The 22,291-nt window shown below is 45.3% G+C and overlaps 1 protein-coding gene across 1 annotated transcript; it reads right to left on the bottom strand.

Moving 5' to 3' along the window:
- Window positions 1-1,129: 1,129 nt before the first annotated feature.
- On the bottom strand, window positions 1,130-9,953 carry LOC119940349 (trefoil factor 3-like). Its single transcript, XM_038760576.1, has 3 exons — window positions 9,872-9,953; window positions 3,729-3,875; window positions 1,130-1,285 (listed from the first exon to the last, which is right to left on the bottom strand). Exons 1-3 carry the CDS (start codon window positions 9,951-9,953, stop codon window positions 1,272-1,274), a joined length of 243 nt encoding a protein of 80 aa, XP_038616504.1. The 3' UTR covers window positions 1,130-1,271.
- Window positions 9,954-22,291: the final 12,338 nt, after the last annotated feature.

Here is a 22,291-nt window from a genome sequence, read left to right as displayed (position 1 = left end):
TTCTAGTGAAATACTTTTGGAAATCCTCTGACTTTGTGAGTCTGACTCTATGCAATAAAAGCAATTCTGACAAGACAGATTCATCCGAATTTTAACTCAAGCCAGCAAGGCAGTAGGCCCTTTTGTAGAGACTGGTCAGGCTCAGAGAGTGGGGATTTGGTCTTTGTTTAAATGAGGATGAGGGTGGAAATTAAGAAGCTGCTGGGACTTCGTAGGGAAAGTCCTGAAGCAGGATTTCATCTGAGAAACTGATTCAGTTGGTTGGATTCATTGCATCAGTTTTCTTTTTCCTTCCTTTGAATTCATTCATTCAATCGTATTTATTGAGCACTTACTGTGTGCAGAGCACTGTATTAAGCGCTTGGGAAGTACAAGTCGGCAACATATAGAGACGGTCCCTACACAACAACGGGCTCACAGTCCAGAAGGGATTGTATCTCCAAACAATTGTATCTCCAAACACCCTTAAGGGTGTTAAACACCCTTTAACACCCTTGTTAAACACCCTTTAACAAGTATTTAAATGCTTACTGTAGTGCCAAGCACTCTGGGAAGTAGCTCTTTGAAAGACTACCCCAATCCCTTCTTTACTGAGTTGTTAATTTGGAAGATTTCTTTGACTTTGGCTTCTCAGGAGACATTTCTCCCCATAATAATAATGGTTATCAGTGTAATTTTTGTTAAGCACCCACTGTGGCCGCAACACTGGGGTTAATACAATACAAACAGACACCAGCCCTATCCCTCATGGGACATACATTCTGAGAGGGAGGACAGGTATTTTATCCCCATTTTATAGATGAAGGTAGCAGGCATAAAGGAGTTAAGTAACTTGACCAGGATTGCAGTAGGCAAGTTGTGGAGCCGGGATTAGAAACTGGGTCTCCTGGCATCCCGTACCGTGTTTTCCACTAGACTTTGTTGCTTCTCATAAGGAGGCTTAGTAAGGGCATCTCTGCTCCTTTGAACCTCATATTGCCAATAACTCCTGCCCCCTTCCCTATCTCACTGAGGAGACCAGATCTTTATGAGAGAGAGAAAAGCACCCTGGTGGAAAGAGGAAAAAATCAAGCATGATCCAATGCTAAGGTTGCCTCCTTTATTTTTTTTAAACCCGTTCTCCCCCCAATGAAATATGAAACTCTTTTTTTCCCAAGTCAGTGCTCTGAAGAAAAAGGTGAAAACATGAGAGCAGAAATGGCCCCGGAATCAGCAGAGAATGTAGATGAATTATTTTCATAGTGGAAGATTTCCAGGAGGAATGAGTCCCTTTAAAATATGCATTCTGAAAACAAAACAAAGGGTCATTAGTTTTCTCATCCACATCCACCAGGCTGCAATCTTCTCTGGGCGGCAGCCAATGTCAACCGCCAAAGCCATGTTTAAAGATAAGACCCGTAATCATTTTGTTTTCCTCAAGCAATAGTGCGTCCTCCACCTTGGGAGAACACCCACTTACTAAACTCCAGGTATTTTCACTTGCCATATGGTGAGAGATAAAGCAGGTGAGGGAGCCCTGCTTACACACAGGTGCTATATCAAAGGCCAAACTGACCTTTGACCCTCTGTGTCAGGGGCAGGAGTGATGCTTTCCTCGGTACCAGCTCTGCTTTGCCCACCTGCACAGCATCGTATAAAGAGCCTCTACAAGAAGCTTCAGTTGGTAGGAGGTGAATCCAGCATAATAATAATGGCATTTGTTAAGCGCTTACTTTGGGCAAAGCGCTGTTCTAAGCGCTGGGGAGGATACTAGGTGATCACGTTGTCCCATGTGGGGCTCACGGTCTTAATCCCCATTTTACAGATGAAGTAACTGAGGCTCAGAGAAGTTAAGTGACTTGCCCAAGGTCACACAGCAGACATGTGGGGATTAGAACCCATGACCTCTGATTCCCAAGCCCATGCTCTTTCCACTGAGCCACGCTGCTTCTGTAACTTCTGCGAAGTGAACGGTTCACCTGTGCTGCCTGGAGGAGTATAATAATTATAGTATTTGTTAAGTACTTACTCTGTGCAAGGCACTGTACTAAGCACTGGGGGGGATACAAGCAAATTAGGTTGGACACAGTCCCTGTCCCATGTGAGGCTCACAGACTCGCTCCCCATTTTACAAATGAGGTAACTGAGGCCCAGAGTAGTGAAGTGACTTGCCCGAGGTCAAACAGTAGACAAGTGGCAGAGCTGGGATTAGAACCCGTGACCTTCCGACTCCTAGGCCTGTGATCTGTTATGTTAGAAACATTGCGGGAGATGACACTGTGGGATGAAGATGACAGAGAAGACCCCACTTGAAATCAGCCCTTCCTCTTTCCCCTTCCTCCTTCTCTCCTCCTCCTTCCTCCCCATCCCCTCTCAGTCTTAAAGATGAAAGCAGGCACTCTTACAAAATGATGAAAAAAGTGAACCAGCTCTCAGGGTCTGAGCAATCAATCGTCAAAATAGTAATAATTGTGGGATTTAAGCGCTTACTGTGTGTCAAGTGCTGGAGTAGATACAAAATAGTCAAATCAGACACCGTGGCTGCCTGCATGGGGCTCACTGCCTCAGGATGGAGGACAGGTATTTAATCCCCTTTTTATAGATGAGGAAACAGAGGCACCGAGAAGTTAAGTGACTTGCCCAAGATCATTCAGCAGGTAGAAGGTGGACAGCCAGGCTTAGAACCTAGATCTCCTGGCTCCCATGCCTACACCCTTTCCTCTAGGCCATTGCAAGGGTGTGCCCTGGGACTAATTTCTGAGGAAGAATGGAAATGCAGGAAGTTTGCTATTGGCGTAGGGTTACAGGGAAGATGCCAAAAGAGATGGTGGCAGAAATAACTAGGGGTTAAAAGGGAACAAAAGTCATCTTAACCCCCATGTACACTTTTATGGTTGAAGCAGCAAGCTCAGAAAAAAGAGAAATCAGGTGCAAGAAGAAATTTGTCCCATATTGAGAAATGTTTTGTTATGGACTCATCTTCCCAGTGGTAGTGTCTGAAGTCTAGGCCTGCACCCCACCCAGCTGACAGGATAAAAACCCTCCATGTGATATCCTGTGGAGTTGGGGAGACCGCTGAGGGGGCTACTCCCACACCCCAGGGTGTGGACAAGTTGGTGTAGATCTTTTCCATTTACTTTCAGAACACCTGTCCAATTATCCCTCCTTAAAGCCCCGCATCTTACCCTGTAGCCCTAGATAAATGGCCATTTTTTTTCAATCACAGGTATTGTGAAGTGGGAAGGAGGACTTTGTTCCTTGTGCCCCGGGCTCTAAGATAGGACTACTGGGGGCCATTTCACAGGGCTCGAGTGCTCTTTCAGACTGATGGAAAACGATTGCCCTTGCATCTTCTGCCAAGCGTCCTGATATTTGCATCCAGGCGGGCATGACTCTGAGAGAGGGCTATCAGAAGACGAGTGAATCTCACAGTGGCTGAAAACCTTGTGTTTCTGTATTGTGCACTGAGAAAAAAGCTTTAGAAGACAATCCTTAGGAGAGTTGGGGTGCATGGGGTTGTACCGAGTTCTGACTTAGATTGTGAGTCCCATGTGGGACATGGACTGTGTCCAACCTGATTAGCTTGTTTCTACCTCAAACACTCAGAACTGTGCTGGACACAGTAAGCGCTTAACAAATACCATGAACAACAATGCCTCAAACTCCCACTGCCCCCAGTGCTCAACTGACAGGGCCCCACTCCCTATCCCAGGTAGGTCCAGGCCATTCCCAGCCTTTGCTCCCATTACCTTCTTCCTGGAGCGGAGAGTAGCACCAGGGAACTTGGGGCACGGTGGAATCGAAGCAGCATCCTCTGTTGTTGCACTGCTGCGGGGAGACCCCGGGGTAGCCACAGTCCACTCTCAAGTTTGGTGGGACCGCGCACTGGTTAGGGGCTGAAACACAGGGTGAGTGAGGCCGTGAAACAGTCAATCAGTGGGACTGTGTGGAGCATTGTGCTAAGCACTTGGGGGAGTACAATACCACTGAATTGATAGACACAACTCTTTGCCCATAAGGAGTTTACAGTCTACAGGACAAGGAGCTTCTTGCCTACTTTATATTATTATTATTATTATTATAGTACTTAAGTGCTTAATATGTGCCAGGCACTGTTCAAGCGCTTAGTACAGTGCTCTGCACACAGTAAGTGCTCAATAAATACGATTGAATCTCCCCCTCGTCCCCCCTCCATCCCCCCATCTTACCTCCTTCCCTTCCCCACAGCACCTGTATATATGTATATATGTCTGTACATATTACTCTATTTTACTTGTACATATCTATTCTATTTTATTTTGTTAGTATGTTTGGTTTTGTTCTCTGTCTCCCCCTTTTAGACTGTGAGCCCACTGTTGGGTAGGGACTGTCTGTATATGTTGCCAACTTGTACTTCCCAAGCGCTTAGTACAGTGCTCTGCACACAGTAAGCGCTCAATAAATATGATTGATTCAAGTCACTGGGGTAGATGCAAATTAGTCAGCTTGGACACAGTCCCTGTCCCACATGGGGCTCACACTCTTAATCCCCATTTTGCAGATGAGGTAACAAAGGCCCAGAGAAGTGAAGTAACTTGCCCAAAATCACACAGCAGACTTGTGGTGGAGCCGCGATTAAAACCCAGGTCCTTCTGATTCCCGGGCCTGTGCTCTATTCAGTAAGCCACACTGCTCCTTTTGCTTTGTGCCTGTCTGCCACCCCCCCGACCCACCCCTGCAACTTTGCAACTCTTCTGCAAAGATGGTCTTCTGCCAGTAACTAATGAGGGGAAATTACAGAAGCAAAGCCGCTCCCTTACTCAAGACAGTATAGTGTGGCCTAGAGGAAAGAGCTTGAGAGTCTAATCCCATCTCTGCCACTGGACTGTTTTGTGACTCTGGGCAAATCACTTCTCTGTGCCTCAGTTACCTCATTTGTAAAATGGGAATTAAGACTGATAAACCCATGTGGGACAGGGACTGTGCCCAACCTGATTAGCTAGTCTCTACCCCAGTGCAGTGCCTGGCACATAAGCACTTAGTGAGTACCATCAAAAAGAAAAATCTCTCAGCTTCGGCTCCTGACCAGTGAGGTAGAGGAACAGTCGTGCTTCATATTTAATTCTGTGATGTTAATGAGCAGAGTGGGCTGGTCGGTGCTCCCCCTGGGCCCTCCTTGCTCTGCCCCTGAGAGTCCTTTCCTGCTCCAGCCTGCAGGTTTCGCGCTCTTTCTCATGGATCTGGCAGAGACACCTCAAACGCCCCATTATTCTACACTGTATTTGTAGCTATTTTAGTCTGGGTCACACTGGGCACCCAAAAAGACTGGCCCATGTGTTGACCTGTTTGACATTTGCAGTTCCTGGTCACACTGCTTCTGCTCTTCCAGAAGCCATTTCCCGACATGTGTGTGCACACGTGTACCTCTCCTTCCCAATAGCCCCTTAGGACAGTAGTGGACAGAGCTGAGTTGTCCCTTGCTAGTCTGGATTTCTCAGCTCTATTCTCCAAACCACAGATTCCCAGAGGCAAAATGGGGAAGATACTAGGGTGTATCATGGCCAACAAAGGGCGCCTTGCAGGTGATGGATCCTCTCCCCCAATGAGGCAAGCCCTCCTTTTATTTTTTTTAAAATGGTATTTGTTAAGCACTTACTATGTGCCAGGCACTATACTAAACACTGGGTTGGATACAAGCTAATCGGGTTGGACACAGTCGGTATCCCACATGGGATTCACAGTCTTAATCCCCATTTTACAGATGAGGTAACTGAAGTCACACAGCAGACAAGCGGTAGAGCTGGAATTAGAACCCGGGTCCTCTGACATCTAGGCTCCTGCTCTATCCACTAGACCATGCCACTTTTCCTGAGAGAATGAATTTCTCTTAGTGCCAACCCACCACCAGCCCATCTGGGAAGCCACCTGCACTGCTCTGCCTTCTCAGTCTAAAATCCCCGGCCCTGTCTGAGACCTCTCCCCTCCTGCTTGTGAAGCCAAGAGGGTCTCTCCTGCTGTAATCTATTTCCCCCACCTCCTCGCAGCCAAAGCTCGCCATCAACCGTACTGCCACCTCTGCTAACCACACTGAGGCATCCATAACCTACTTTTAGGCTGTGAGCCTACTGTTGGGTAGGGACTGTCTCTATATGTTGCCAACTTGTACTTCCCAAGCGCTTAGTACAGTGCTCTGCACACAGTAATCGCTCAATAAATATGATTGATTGATTAACTGAACAACAGCAGCATCATATTTGAGGGGAATTAGGTCATGCCCTGGCCAAAGGATTCCGCGGCCAAAAACTGCAGCTGGTTTTAATGATGGTGCTTTAAATACTTCCGGTATGCCTAGTGCTGTGGGAAGCACTGGGACAGATAAAAGATAATCAGATCAATAATAATAATATAGTCAAATCAGACAGTCTATCCCACTCAGGGCTCACATCATCATCATCATCAATCGTATTTATTGAGCGCTTACTGTGTGCAGAGCACTGTACTAAGTGCTTGGGAAGTACAAGTTGGCAACATATAGAGACAGTCCCTACCCAGCAGTGGGCTCACAGTCTGAAAGGGGGAGTCAGAGAACAAAACCAAACATACTAATAAAATAAATATTTTAGGGAGAGCAGAGATCTTATCCCCCATTTTATAGATGAAGAAACTGAGGCACAGAGAAGTAAATCGACTTGCCCGAGAAAATAGCAGAGCCGGGATTAAAACCCAGGCTCCCTGTCTCTCAGGCCTGTGCTCTTTCCACCAGGCCGTTCTTCCGCAGACTCTTTCCTGCCTGGGTTTTGGAGAGAGCACTGTCACAGGCCTCAGGACTGTTCTTCCAGAAATACAATTGATTGATTGATTCCACCCAGACCCAATACAAAGTGATATTAGAAGGAATGGTCTATACGCATTTGTGCCAAGGCAGAAACAGCATGGGCGCTGAGACGGGCTTTTGTCATTGTGAGATTCCGCTAGTTCACCACCCCAACCTGACTGCGGTCCCCAAATTCTGCCCAGGCAGGCAAAGCTGTGCCTTCTCAGCCAGAGCAGTTGAACCTCATTCTTGCCAGCACGACTGGAATCTGGGGACCCAGGGGTGCCAGAATTTTGGATAGGGAGCAGGTTGAGAGTTGGGGGTGGGTGGCCATTTGCCTGGTTTTATACTGATAATCTAATGGTCAGCCGATCTGGCCCCTGGCTGGTACTACTACGTCAGCAGCTACACTTTTGTCCACTATCTCTATTTCTAATCATCATCATCATCAATCGTATTTATTGAGCGCTTACTATGTGCACAGCACTGTACTAAGCGCTTGGGAAGTACAAATTGGCAACATATAGAGACAGTCCCTGCCCAACAGTGGGCTCACAGTCTAAAAGGGGAGACAGAGAACAAAACCAAACATACTAACAAAATAAAATAAATAGAATAGATATGTACAAATAAAATAAATAATGCCCGGCCTTGGCATACAGCCTGCAAATTCCCACAGAAAACCTTCTCTGGGTGAGTCCTAACCCTCACTTATGTAGCACAGGTAAACTAGGCCGGCTCCTTTCACTGAGATTAGAGGAATCATTCAATCAGTGGCATTTATTGAGTGCTTACTTTGTGCAGAGCACAGTATTAAGTGCACGGGAGAATACAACAGAGTTGGTAGGCACGTCCCCTGCCTGCACCAAGCTTACGGCAAAAGGGGAGACAGGCATTAATATAAATAATTTATAGATTATAGTTTATAGTGATGTGGGGGCAAATACCAAATGCCCAAAGGTCACAAATCCACGCGGGTAGATGAACATTGCCTTCTTATCAGTTTCAAAACAAGAAACTTCTGAGTTAGTCCAGGAGTGGGCTGACGGAAGGACAAACTCAAGGCTTTACCACCAGGAAACTGCACACTGGCTTTCTATTTTAGATATTTTAATAGTTGCTGTTGGACTTAAGTAAAAAAATATGAGGGGAGTCCAGGACTGTTGTGTGTAGGTTAGGCCACACTGGTGTTGGGGAGAGAGGCTGGGCATTTAATTACCGAGGCCTAAGACCAGGGATGTTCAGGCAGATACTCTGTAGGTGACAAGCAACTGGAAGGAACTCAGCCAAATTCAGGGTCTCCAAAATAATTCTGTGACAATCCCAGAGTGCCTGGGATAAGGAGCTGTTTTTGAGGAAGAGGCCAGTAGCCACATGGCCTACTAGAAAGAGCCTGGCCCTGCAAGTCAGAGGACCTGGGCTCTGATCCTGGCTCTGCCACTTGCCTGTCGTGTGACCTTGGACAAGTCACTTTTCTGCTTCAGTTTCCTCGTCTCTAAAATGGGAGTTGAAAGCCAGTTCTTCCCCCCACTTAGACTGTGGGCCCCGGGTGGGACAGGGACTGTGTGCAACTGGATGATCTTGTGTTTAGCACATTAGGGAGCTCTTTACAAATGTTATTATTCTTATTATCGAATGTGCTCTTAAGAACTGTAGGCCTAGGGTCTCTACGGTCCCAGGAAGTAGTGCTGGATCCACAGTACAGCATAGTAAGGATAAAATAAAGAAAATTAGCATGTCGGTTTTATTTCAATTGTTTATTTCCTTCCAGGTTAGTAGCGGACGTTAACGTTAAGGTGGGCTGCCACTTTGAGGGGAGGCAGACGGAGGGGATGGTGGGAACCCCTTATTCAGGCGTGACGGGGCGGGGAGCGTGAGAGGAGGAGGGGAGCGGTGCCTGACCTCACAGCCCTTCCTCGGGGCTGCAGGTGCCCCACCTCCCCCTGCCTCAGTTTCCTGCCCGGGTCAGGTCTCTGGGCTCTCCTGCCACTGCGGGGCATCGCCCCACACGTGCTCTGCTGTAGGGGTGAAGTCCAGCAGTAGCATCTACTGAGTACTTACTGGGTGTGTGCACGACACTGTAGTAAGTGCTTGGGAGAGTACAATAGGCTTAGTAGGTAGGATGCTTGTACTCTTGGAGCTTACAATCTAGTGGGAGAAACCAACATTAAAATGCATTTCAGGCAGGGGGAAGAAATAGGGTACAAAGTATACTCTGAAGGTATGTGAATATCCTCTAGATTGCAATCTCGTCCTTTAGACGGTAATGGAATGTGCCTGCTTATTGTTATATTTTGCTCTCCCAAGTGCATAGTACAGTGCTCTGCACACAGTAAGCACTCTACTACTGAATGAATGTCCAAGTGCTTAGGTCAAGTGAAAGTGCCCAAGTGGTGGTAGTACGGGAAATAGAGTGGGGGGATGAGAGTGGAGGAGATGGAATTTTAGTAGGGTTTCAATTAATCAGTGGTATTTATTGAGCACTTACTGTGAGCAGAACATTGTACTAAGCACTTGGGAGAATACAGTAGACTTGGTAGATGCTATCCCTGCCTGCCTTCAAGGAGCCTCTAGCAGTGATCTGTCAGAGGAAGAGGGAGCACCAAGCAGGAGGGAGGGTGGACGTGAACAAGAAGGGGGCAGTGACAGAGATGAGAAGCAAGTGGCTTGAGAGGAGTGAAGTGTGCAAGGTGTGGTGTGGTGGGAAAGGAACAAGGAGTGAGTGAGATGACTTCAGCAGACTGCAATAGCATCATTTCCCGGCGTTGTCACAGACATGTCACCTCTGTGAAATAACCTGTCCCTGATCTTGGAAGCAGCCCGATCCTGAAATCATTGCTTTTCATTTGCAGACTTCAGGGATTTGAATCACCAAATTGATTCAAGTTAATTCAGGCCCGGAGAATTGCAACCGTCATTTTTTCCAGTAGTCTGTTTCAGTTGTAAACAGTTTCATTTTGCGTAGGGACCGTTTAAATCATTTCCAGTACCTTTTTATCCCTCCCCCTCTGCCCATCTTCCCTTGTTCCACCCCCGTTTTCTTTATGGTGTGAGCGATACTGTCCCCCTGGGCAACAAGAAGGTGCCAGTGGTACTTACAGAGTCCGACGTATTCAGTAGAGGTGCGGGAGAGTCCTGAAATTAGGACAATGGCCAAGAACCAGAAGCCTTTGAATTCCATTGTCATTTGCAACCCTCTCACCCAAGCCTTCAGATCCCAAATTCGTGGAGAATCATATAACCTAAGGTGCAAAATGCTCAGGTGAGTCATTTATACCCCTGGTGTTTGCATAATCATTTTCAATAATGTTTATCTTGGGAGGGCATTTCTCTTCATAACCTCCCTCCACCTATTTGTCTTGGTGCTTTTTAAAATCCACCTAAAGTTAGTGGTCCTGCAGGAATTTACATTTCCCAAAGAGAAAAATCGGTCATGTTGTAAATTTAATCTTGGTGCTAGTAGATCTGTGAGGGTAACTTGAAGGGCTTGGCTTAAATCCCAACTGTTTTCACAAATTCTCATTTCCTAGCGAACTAAAAGAAGAGGTCACTTTGAGGTTAAATATGGGGTGAAGCTCTATCCCTGTGGCTGGAGCACAGACTTGGGGATCCTTTTGAAAGGAAGCCCTCTTGTTTTACAGAGGCCTGTGAAAATGGACTGAACAAATCAAGATTATTTCCACAGGAAATCACTCCTAAACAAATGTATATAGTTATGGAGGTATAAAAAGGTTTATGGTTAAACACAGTTCTCTGACTATGGCTATCCCACTTACAGAAAACTCCAGGCAAAATAGACTGAGAATTATCAGGGCCTTAAGAAGCTATCCAGCGAAACTTTCCCTGGCTCAGTTTCCCCCATCTTTTCAATGGAGCCCCTCTGCCTACTCGCCACCTTTCTCACAGAACCCCTATTAAGGATGGAGGTTGTGGGGGGAGCTGAGGGGCAGGGAAGGATGCTTTGAGAACTTTAACAAAAAAAGGTGGTCTGTTAAGTCAGCAAGGATTGATCTCAGTGCAGGAGGTGATTATTTTATAGGCATCATGTTTATGGAACATGGCATCAGGCCCATCTGCTGTGGCTGCAATAAAAATAGATCCCAACGCCCTGAGACCAGGATACCAAAAAGGCATTAAGTGTCATTCAAGCTACCAGTGCTGATAACTGTGGCAGGTGTGACTGAGGCATTCCAATTCTCTCTGGGAAGTTTAAATAGGGAACAATCGTGCTGCTGCCACGCACACAATTCAGCAGCGGCCTCTGGCCAAGGAACTCGGCTAAAGCCCCCATGGATGCCCAGCAAGGCTTTTGGCACAGGTGGCACAGAGAAGCTGCCCCTCTGCTCTCTGGATCAGTCAAATTTTATTAATTGGGCATTTACTATGTGCAGAGCACTGCACTAAGAGATTGGGAGAGTAGACCGTAAGCTCCTTATGGGCAGGAAATGTGTCTGTTTATTGTTGTATTGTACTCTCCCAAAGGCTTAATAAAGTGCTTTGCCCACAGTAAGCTCTCAGTAAATAAGATTGAATTGAATACAGTGTAATAGACGCATTCCCTGCCCACAACGAGCTTACAGTCCAGAGGGAGAGACAGACATTAATATAAATACGATTGAATTACTTGTCTGCGCTGTGACCTGGGGCATGTCCTTAACTTCACTGTGTCTGTTACTTCATCTGTAAAATGGGAGTTAAGACTGTGAGCCTCATGTCAGACACGGACTGCATCAAACCTGATGATCGTGTATCTACCCCAGTGCTAGGCCACACTGCTTCTCTATCATACTATTCATGCTGATTATCTTTTCTTAGTTCAACACTTGCACGCTAGCTCATCTCTAGACTTTAAGCTCATTAAGGGCAGGAAATGTCTGTTTATTCTATTAATAATAATGATGATGGTATTTGTAAAGCACTTACTACGTACCAAGCACTGTTCTAAGCACTGGGGTAGGTACAGGGTAATCAGGTTGTCCCATATGGGCCTCACAGTCTTCATCCCCAGTTTCCAGATAAGGTAACTGAGGCATAGAAAAGTAAAGCAGCTTGCCCAAGGTCACGCAGCAGGCAAGCGGAGGAGCTGGGATAAGAACCCACTGTGGTGAGCACACAACGAGCTGCTTTAATAATAATAAAAATAATAGTAATGGTATTTAAGCGCTTACTGTGCACCAAGCTATGTTATCTGGAGGGCTTTTTCATATTAAAATGTGCCCAAATATGTCATGAGGAAAAATATTCCCTCTCAACCAGAATGAGCCTGGAATTTCCTTGGGCCCCAGAGTCAGGTTTTTCATTTTCTGTCAGGGAAGGTGCTCAGTCTAGACTGTAAGCTCATTGTGGGCAGGGAACATATATGGTAATTTGTTGTACTCTTCCAAGCACTTAATACAATGCTTTGCACACAGTAAATGCTCAATAAATACAATTGAATAAATGAATTCTTGCTCCAGGGCTCCAGACCTCAAACCCTAGATTGAGAGGTTAAACTTTGAATCAACACCAGAGCCTGCTACCCTGAATTAAACATGGTTGCCTTAACACACGTGGATCTGGTTGCCAAAGGGGAGGTATGTCGCTGATCATTCATTTTGCCACTTGCTTCGTTTACCAATGCCAAGCGAGAGCGATGCTGACAAAGAGCCATCTGTCACACGGATGTTATTGCAGGTATTTCATCCAAGTAGAAGGTAGAACAAGCCTGAAGTAACTTACATTTTTGAAATTGAAATCTCGTTTCTGCCTAAATTAACCAACCCCCAATAATTATCCCCTGAATTACTTTTAAAAAGGTCCAAACCATCCTTGGCTTAGGGATAGACTAAATGAAATGATAGTAGCAGGAGCAGAATAAGGACATAAGCAATGCCATTACTAGGTCAGACCATGGCTCCACCCAGTTCAAGGTTCTTCCTCTGACCCAAGTAACAGGATGCTTGGTTGACTCTGATAGGCACCCATTCTAAAGTTTAGGGATGTCCCACTTAAAACCCCTTACTTCTAAATTTCTCTCTGTGTGTGTAGCTGTCCTTGGCTTTTGAAAATAACTACCAATAGAGAAATCCTGTTCATGCTTACAAGTGTGGCAACAGATCCTATCTTGTGACTGACACTTCCTTTCATGTCGTTTGCATAGAAGGATGGATCCTAGCTGCACTAATGCATTTGTGCCATTCAGGGTCTGTCTTCTTGAACCAGTTTGGCCTAATGGGTAGAGCATGGGCCTGGGAATTGGAAGGACCTGGGTTCTAATCACGACTCTGCCACTTGTCCGCCGAGTAACCTTGGGCAAGTTACTTCTCTATGCCTCAGTTCCCTCATCTGTAAAATGAGGATGAAGACTCTGAGCCCCATGTGGGGCAGGGACTGTGTCCAACCTTATTAACTGGTACCTACCCTAGGACTTAGAACAGTGCCTGGTACATAGTAAGTGCTTAACAAATACCATTAAAAAAAATCAATCAATCAGTACTGTTTATTGAGCAGGTACTCTGGCAAGAGCACTGAACTAAGTGCTTGGATAACCACAGCAGATTTCATAGACTTACAGTCTAGCAGGGAAGACAGAAAAATTAATTACAAGTACAGCAAAGAAAACAGTTTAAAGAGATGGACAAAAATACTATGGGGGATGGGGAGGTGAGGATGTAAGTGCCTAAGTGATGTGGAAGTTCTGATGGGGCAGAAATAGGGCAGGGAGATGAGAAATTCATCAGGGAAGGCCTCCTGGAAGAGATGGGCTTCAGATAGGGCTTTGAAGGTGGAGAGTGGTGGTCTATCAGATGTGAAGGGGGAGGGAGGTATAGGGAGGAGGGAAGCAGGAATTTGGCAAGAGTGAGGCACAGTAAGTAGGTTGGCTTAAGAGGATCACAGCCCAGGTAGCTCCCAACATGATGAGTTAAATCAACCCAGCTGATACTTCTGGAATTGAGTACAGTTTTCATAAGCAATCAATCACTCAGTGGTATTAATTGAGCACTTACTGAGTGCAGAGCACTGTAAGTGTCTGGGAGAATACAGTAGGGCCTACATAAGGGGATCATGTCTAGCCACTTATTCTGATTATTTAAATGTTTTTATGTCTGCCTCCCCTGTTAAGCTCTTCATCTCACGTTTCTGTTACACTTTCCCAAGTGTTTAGTACAGTGTATGGCACATAGTAGGAGCTTAATATGTGATGCCAATTTGTACTTCCCAAGCGCTTAGTACAGTGCTCTGCACATAGTAAGCGCTCAATAAATACGATTGATTGATTGATTGATTAATAAATACCTATACCCCTACTCCTCCACCTAGAGGGCAAGAACTGTGCACTGGCTTCTGGTGTACTTTCCCAAGCACGCAATAAGTACCATTGATGTTGATGAGTCAGGAGATTTGGGTTCTAATCCTGACCCCGCCATTTGTCTGGTGGACAAGTCACTTGAGAGCTCTGTACCTTAGTTTCTTCTCCTGTAAAATTGGGATTAAATACTTGCTCTCCCGCCTTCTTGGACTGTGAGGACAGGGATTCTATCTGAGCTGATTAACCCAAGTTTACCCTAGTGCTGAGCCGAGTGTTTAGCTCATAGTAAGCAGTTAACAAATGCCACAATTATTATTTTTACAATTGCTCTTCGGGCAATGCGTTTCCTCAACTTGGAAAATCCAAGTTAATCTGCCCAATTGACTATGATGAGCAGTAGTACAATGATTTTATGATGGAGATTTCTAGGTGCAGGTTTGATGCTGTGGACCCAATAAGTTACTCTGTGTGTGTGTGTGTGTGTGTGTGTGTGTGTGTGTTTACTGAGTAAGTGGAAATACTTCTTGGAACTGATCAATATAAATATTAGCCCCTGGTGTAGTCAGTTTCAGAGGGGAGTGAAACCCATTGTTTGTTACCAGGAAATCACAGTTTACACTGGCAAGTAACCACAGCCAAAGCAACCAGATAAGCAAATTTAACAGATTGTATTTTCCAAGGTACACCAGCCCCTGGTTGTACTCTGCAGAACAACAGGCATTCTGTTGGAATGTGATGGGACATTAGCTTCCAGCACAGTGTTCAGTCAAAAAGGTCCTGTGGCTTCAATAGTTGGTGACTGGATCCTCTCAGGGGCTGGGCTCAGAAGAAAGACCGTCTCTACAGGGGCCGCTGCAGGCATCGTAGATTACAGGACTCAGTTTCCATTTTGTTTCTGCAGTGGAGTTTAGCAACTAAGACCAGGCATTCAAAGTGGATGCTTGTTTTCTAGGTTTTTATTCCCTAGGTTGTAAACTCTGTGGATAGGAACTGCCTCCAGTTTATAGCCTCTTTGCACATAACACTATAATAAGAACTTAAGAAAAACACAGAGGCACTCAAATGCTGATGAAAACAGTAATTCACTGCTACTTGCTATCTGTTAGGAGAGCTCAAATCAGGTAGTGCTGGGACTGTCATCCAAGTAGCTCTTGGACAAACCCACTTAATTCTCTCTCCCTTTTTTAAGTTTTTATGATATTTAAGTGCTTACTATGCATCAGGCACTGTATTAAATGCTGGGGTAGATACAAGCCAATCAGGTTGGACACAGTCCATGTCCCTCTTGGGGCTCACAGTCAATCCCCATTTTACAGGTGAGGTAACTGAGGCCCAGAGAAGTTGTGACTTGCCCAAGGTCACACAGCAGTGTGGCAGAGCCAGGATTTAGGATTCAGGCCCTTCTGACTCCCAGGACCGTGATGTATCCACTAAGCAACACTGCTTCTCCGCCTATCCCAGACCAGGAGAAAACACTAAATAAGTATGGCATGTTGAAAATGATTTTTTTTTAAATGGACTGTGTTCCAGCTATCTTTGTCTCCTGGGCAGAGAGTGTGTCTTGTGCTTCTGTTATACTTCCTAGGTGTTCATTACAATACATTGCCTCTAGCGAATATTTGCTAAACATCATTACTTCTCTCATACAATCACATCACCTCCCCCCCACCCCAAAGAGCTACCTGTAGCAACGTTGTGGGCAGGGAACGTGTCTACCAACTATGTTGTATTGTACTGTCCCAAGTGCTTAGCACAGTGCTCTGCACACAGCAAGCACTCAAATACCATCGATTGAAAGAATCTAATTCTGGGTCCATTGGAACAGACTCTTCTCCCCCCGGAAAAAGGGACAAGTGCTTTTTTGGTATCTGAAAAGAAATAGGCTGTGCTGTCACTCTTTTTTGTATTTAATATGATTTTTCAATTCCCTGAGACTTATCTTTCACACACTGAGGTCACTCTTCAAACATCCTGTTCCAAGGTTTGCAGTCCTAAAACAAACAAACCTCTGGGTGTCCAAGATTGAATTAACTCTAGAGTTCCAGTGTCAGGAAACATCTGTGGCTAATTCATCCATACAAGATTTAGATTGTGATTCCCCTCTGGAAGGACAGGGATTGTATCTAATTCCCAACTGTGCAGTTTTTCCCCATGCTTAGTACAGTGCTCTTCACACAGTAAGTGCTTAATAAATACTATTATTACTACTACTGGTGTAGCTAGGTTGCAATCCCTACCCTTTAAGGCTTCTGTCTACACTGGGGGAGGTAAGGGGAAAAGGGTGGTTAAGATTACCGACACCCAGAGTTCCCCAGGTTAGGAAGAGCAAACAGCAGTGGAACCCAGCTAACAGTGAACCATAAAAAAGCAAATAGTATTCCCTGCCACAAGGGCCTGAATGAGGAGCTCAGTTTCTTCTGAATCCTGGCTGCCTTGGAAGCAGCAGGGGGGATGGAAATATATTAGGGGCGAAACCCTTCAAGAAATTGCTTGGATCTCCAAAGAGGTGACAGGAAAGCCCACAGAAGCAAGGAGAAAGGGAAGCCGAGAGACGTCCCAGACAGACATGAAAATACAGCTAGTCTGAGAGGAAGAAAATACACTGAGGAAGAAACAGAAAGACAGGGGCAGATTGACAGCGACACTGACAAAGGGCAGAGAACAATTCAAAGAGATGGAGACCCTGAGAGCAGAGAGCCAGAAACCAAGAAGGAAACATTCAGAGACAAAGAGAGGCAGGGTCGTTTCAGAGGCAGAGGCACCCTGGAGGAGGACCGGAATGGCCAAGTAGAGACACAAAGAGAAGCCGAGTGGTGGAGACTGAGGCACAGAAGGGAGGGGCAATCACTCAGACAGAGCCAAAGTGGCAGCCAGAGATAAATTCTAAGACACGAAGAGAAAGAAGCAGATAAAACCCAGGCAGGTATAGGCAAGACGGAGTCAGAAGAGATTCACAGAAAGAGGCAGAGGGCAGTTGGGGAGGAGGGAAAGTGCATAGGTAGCTGGCTGGAGGGACTGCTCTCCAGTGGGGGACAGTCTGGCCTTGATTGTGTTCTAACCCTTGCTGGTATAGACCAGAGCAAGAAGTAAGGGGTTTTCTGTCTTGACAGGATAGTGGTTTCTGGACCTATTTTTGGCTTCCCTCCAGGGGCTCCTGAATTCCCTTTCCCACTCTTCCCAAAGGCTATGTTGGCATTGATGAGGCAGTAGCTTCTTGCTGTATCTCACTGTCTGGTAGAGGGGAATCTTTTAATTTTGTCTCTGCCTGTTTCTTTCTCCCCATGTGCCTGAGGGAGCTGGTATTTTCTCCCTCGTTACTCTTGTATGTCTCTCTCCCAGCCATCACAGTTTTTCCCCCTCTGTGCTGGGTTTTCTCATCCAGTCAAATAGGGCTTTTTCCTCTGATGAAGACCCCACAGCCCTAAGGAGAATGAGTTGGGGGAAGCCTCACCTGGAAGCACCCAAATGGATAATCTCACTCCCTCCTCCTTGTCCTCAGAGCTCTGGTTTCAGGCCAGGAATGCTCAGTGGATGTTTCTCTTCCCCACATTCCCCCTAGAATTGTTACTCACCTTCTCTCCTCCTTTCCTCTTCCTGATCCAGTTTACACAGCCAGTGGTGACATTCCCAAAGGTATACGTACTTGACATGGAGCCTCTCCTCTGGACAGAACCCTGCTCATAATGGGCAACAAATGAGCCCTAATCTTGTGCTTAGTCACACTCTTTCTACATGCACAGGGGTTTCAAAGGAGGTGATATCACTGCCTTAACATACTTAATTTTTTAGGTGTTTATTTAAGGAAAGAAGCAGAATTGAAACAATCACATGAGACTACCAAATGCATTAGAAGGCTGATTTCTTGATTTAGCTATTACCTTATATACCCACTTCTTCTGAATATTTCCAATTGAATTATTTTGAGCGCTGGCAGGCAAACCCATAAATCAAGAGGTGTAGTAGTAACCAGACTAAATTATTTTGTGACACCTTGTCTGCAAAAATCTTAAAACCTTTGTCAATATGGTCAGACAGCTATTGTTGATTTCTTACCCACTAAGAATATGGAATATTTACTAATTGGAAGCATTTCTGAGCAAAGGCCCCAAGTTAATCACGTAACATCTCTGTGCCTTGGTTCCTTTATATACAAAATGTTGATTCAATATCTGTTCTCCCTCCTACTTAGACTGTGAGCCCCATATGGGACGTGATTATCTTGTATCTACTCCAGAGCTTAGTACAGTGCTTAGGACATAATAAGCACTTAATGAATACTATTATTATCATTATTATTGAAAAGTCATTCAGTGAGATTGAATTTGATTGGATTCAGAGTGTAGGAAAGGAAGTGGGGGTGGGGATGTGAATGGGTGGGTAATTTCAGAAGGGAGAGGGAGGAAAATGGCTTTATTTCAATCAGTGGTATTTGTTGAGCACTTACTAGGTGCAGAGCACTATACTAAGCTCTTGGGAGAGTACAGTATAAAAGAATTGGTAGACGTGTTCCTTTCCCACAAGGAGGTGACAGTCCAGAGGAAAAGATTCCAGGTGCCCCATGTGAGGATCGAACTCACGACCTTCAGATTATAAGACCGACACGTTATCTGTTGCACTAATGAGGCATCGGCACTAAGAAAGGTTTGGAGGCGAGAGAGTTGACACAGGCATCTGAAATCAATCAATCAATCGTATTGAGCACTTACTGTGTGCAGAGCACTGTACTAAGCACTTGGGAAGTACAAGTCGGCAACACATAGAGACAGTCCGTACCCAACAGCGGGCTCACAGTCTAGAAGGGGGAGACAGAGAACAAAACCAAACATATCAACAAAATAAAATAAATAGAAAGAGGGATTTGTGAGAGAGGTCAGAAAAGAATTGGAGGATCAAGATGGCAAGTCTGTCCACGGATTGAAGCAGCATTTGGGAAAACCCAAGCAGATAAAGGAAGGTTTTGGGTGGTCATTTGTCCAGTTTTATACTTAGCCATACAGCTTTCAGCTGGGTGGTCCTCTGTCCAGTCCTGGGGGGTGGAGGTTGGGAAGGTGAGGCAGAGGAAAGGAAATTCAGCAAAAGGGACATCCGGACTTGTTGCCCCTCCACTCCCCTTCCCACCTTGTCCTTGCTCTCACACTGAATTCTTTTTTGAATCATATTCGTTAAGCACTTACTCTGTGCTAGGTACCATTCTAAGCCCTGGGGGAGATGCAAGCTAATCAGGTTGGACACAGTCTATGTCCCACATAGGCCTCAATCTTAATCCTCATTTTACAGATGAGGTAGCAGAGAAGTAAAGGTTACACAGTAGACAAGAAGCAAAGCAGGGATTAGAACCCACGTCCTTTTGGCGCTCAGGCCTGTGTTCTATCCACTAGGCCACACTGTTGCTTCTGGGAATACCCTAAATGCAAAGAAAGGATGGGAAAGGCAGGTGTCAGCATAGAGTTTCTGAAATGTCTGCCTTTAGAGTTAGCAATTAATCAATGGTATGTATTGAGTGCTTACCGCGTGCAGAGCACTGTTCTAAGCATTTGGTAGATTACACTCGAGCTGCTAAGACATGATCCCTGCCCTCAGCCAGAGTAATTGAAAGGACATGAGGTAGTTAGTGCCCACAGGGACTGGAATCCATGGAAGCATTTGGGGGCTATAGAAATGCACTGAAAGGGAGCAGGATATGATCCACAGTAGAAATGAACTAATTAGCATCGATGTTGGCAGGGCATATTTGCAGATTAGTGGTAAAGCAAACTAGAGACTGCAGGATATGTGCTCTGTTCATTTCCTGTACTGAGTTGTTCCATTTTAATGGTTCCCCTTGGGTCATACCTCAGTGAGTTAAATGAGTTGTTGCAAATTTGGTAAAAAGCCTTGCAGTATGGGCACCTTGAAAGTCCCTTTATAACTTGCAGCTGCTAAATCTTTGCTGAAAAGTAGGACACGAGCTCCTAGCCCCTGGCCAAGACGAGATAAGCAGCCTGTCCTAGTGGATAGAGCCTGGGAATCAGAAGGACCCCTAGCTCTGCCACTTGTCTGCCGTGTGACCTTGGGCAGATCACTTCTCTGTGCCTCGGTTCCCTCTTCTGCGTAATGGGGATTAAGACTATGAGTCCCATGTGGGATGAGGACTGTGTCCAACCTGATGATCTAGTACCTTCCCCAGCACTTAGAACAGCCTGGCACATAGTAGACACTTAACAAATATAACAATTATAATTACTCTATTATTTATTTACTTATCTTATTACTCTATTTATCTTGTACATATCTATTCTATTTATTTTATTTTGTTAGTGTGTTTGGTATTGTTCTCTGTCTCCCCCTTCTAGACTCTGAGCCTGCTGTTGGGTAGGGACTGTCTCTATGTGTTGCCGACTTGTACTTCCCAAGTGCTTAGTACAGTGCTCTGCACACAGTAAGCGCTCAATAAATACGATTGATTGATTGATTAGATTTGCCAATGAGTGTGGTGGCGCAGGCTGGGGGAAAGAGCATGGGATCCTTCTACAACCCAGTCCGCACACTTCATTCCTCTAATGCCTATGATCTCTCCTGGCTCACCGCTGAACCCTAACCCACGTCCTGCCGCCTAGAACGCCCTCCCTCCTCAAATATATATATTTTTGGCACTGGGGTGGGCAGGAACACCGTGAACAGGTTGAATGTCCCCTCCAGGGGAGGGCAGTGGTACTCCACAAAAAGCCACACAGCAGCCAGGAAACATTCAGCCAAACTCTAACTTGATCAGCCAAGAACAGCAGGTCCGCACAGGAACTAGTAAGGATTCGGACTCCGGGGCTCTGTCCTCTAAGCCAAATAACCTGTCTGCCCAATAAAAAAATTAATTATTTTTGTCTTCATATTTACCGAACAAGCACGATGCTGTGCTAACCATCTTCGAGACACAGTTCTCTGCCCTTTATGAACTCTCAAATCTTTTTTTTATGTTTCTCACTACTGGTGTAATATCCTGTGTTTGTCTTGGATTGATCTATCTAGCCCAGGGTGGAAACATTTTGAGGCAGAAGAGCACACAAAATGAAACCTTTGATCAGTTAATGCACAAAGAACCAATCATATAGTGCACATGCACATAAAGCCAATCATAGAATTACATACATATTGAACATTAAGCATTTGAGGCACAGAAAGCCAACCATACAATACAAACATACATTGGCATGTAAAACCAATCATACAATTAAGTAAAAGTTAATCCCTGAGCATTTGTTGCCCAAAGAGACAATCTTACAGTTTAAATACACAAAAATGTGGCTTTACTTCACTGTGAATCTAACAGATTTAGGTATCTTGCTTCCCCTCTCCAACTCCATAGCCCATTTAGTTCCAAGAAAAGACTTTGAGCCCCATATGAGGTAGGGACTGTGTCTGATCTGATTATCTTGTAGCTACCTCAGTGCTTAGCGCAGGACTTGGCACAAAACAAAAAACATTGTTTTTATTTTTTCTTACTCTGTGGTGAATGTGAACAAGTAAAAACACCCAATAGGCTTTTCTCTGTTACAGGAAGAGAAATAAACTAGGGCCTATGAGATTTCATCAGAAGAAAGCTAGCAGCAGCAGCATGTGAAAGAAAAAAAAAAAGCCCTCCCCTAGTTTAGCTGGCAGGATCTTCTGTAGTTTATCTCAATTATCTGAGGTCGCTGTGCTTCCTTTGCAAGAAAGTGGGGAACTCAGAGCAAGGCACACAATTTAGAAACTGCTCTTTCCTAATACTCTGCATACAGTAGGCACTCCGTAAGCATTCCTAATTGATAATGGTAATAGTGGTGTATGTTAAGCACTTACTATGTGCCAAGCACTGTACTAAGCACTAGGGTAGATATAGGATAAGCAGGTTGGGTGCAGTCCCTGTCCCACAAGGGGCTCACAATCTACTAGGGTGAACAAGGTATTGAATTCCCAATTTACATAGGAAGGAGAGACCCAAAGAAGTTAAGTGACTTGCCCAAAAATGCAGAGCCGGGTTTAGAACCCAGGTCCTCTGATTCCCAGACCCATGCTCTGTTCACTAGGCCATGGAATGTGAATCTTCAATGCAAGGCAAAAAGGTTGTATTCATATGACCTTATGCCTAGCTACATGTCTGGAGAAGTGACAGAGGTTTAAGGTGCCAGTATCCAAACAGAAGTGTGTGGGGCTAACTCCTTGCTCTCAAAACCACTATACACCATTCCGACCTGTCTAGTTGAAGGTCATCTGCTGGA

This window comes from Tachyglossus aculeatus, chromosome 18, assembly GCF_015852505.1.
Source record: "Tachyglossus aculeatus isolate mTacAcu1 chromosome 18, mTacAcu1.pri, whole genome shotgun sequence".
NCBI classification, from domain to species: domain Eukaryota; kingdom Metazoa; phylum Chordata; class Mammalia; order Monotremata; family Tachyglossidae; genus Tachyglossus; species Tachyglossus aculeatus.
Note: the sequence above shows the minus strand (reverse complement) of the source record. Positions and strands in the feature narration are given on the sequence as shown.

What these genes read in the sequence shown, in the direction of transcription:
- LOC119940349 (XM_038760576.1), bottom strand. Translation starts at nt 9,953, where the DNA reads ATGGAATTCAAAGGCTTCTGGTTCTTGGCCATTGTCCTAATTTCAGGA. An exon ending in TACTGAATACGTCGGACTCT is followed by an intron (nt 3,876 to 9,871) that starts GTAAGTACCACT and finishes CCTGTGTTTCAG; the next exon opens with CCCCTAACCAGTGCGCGGTC.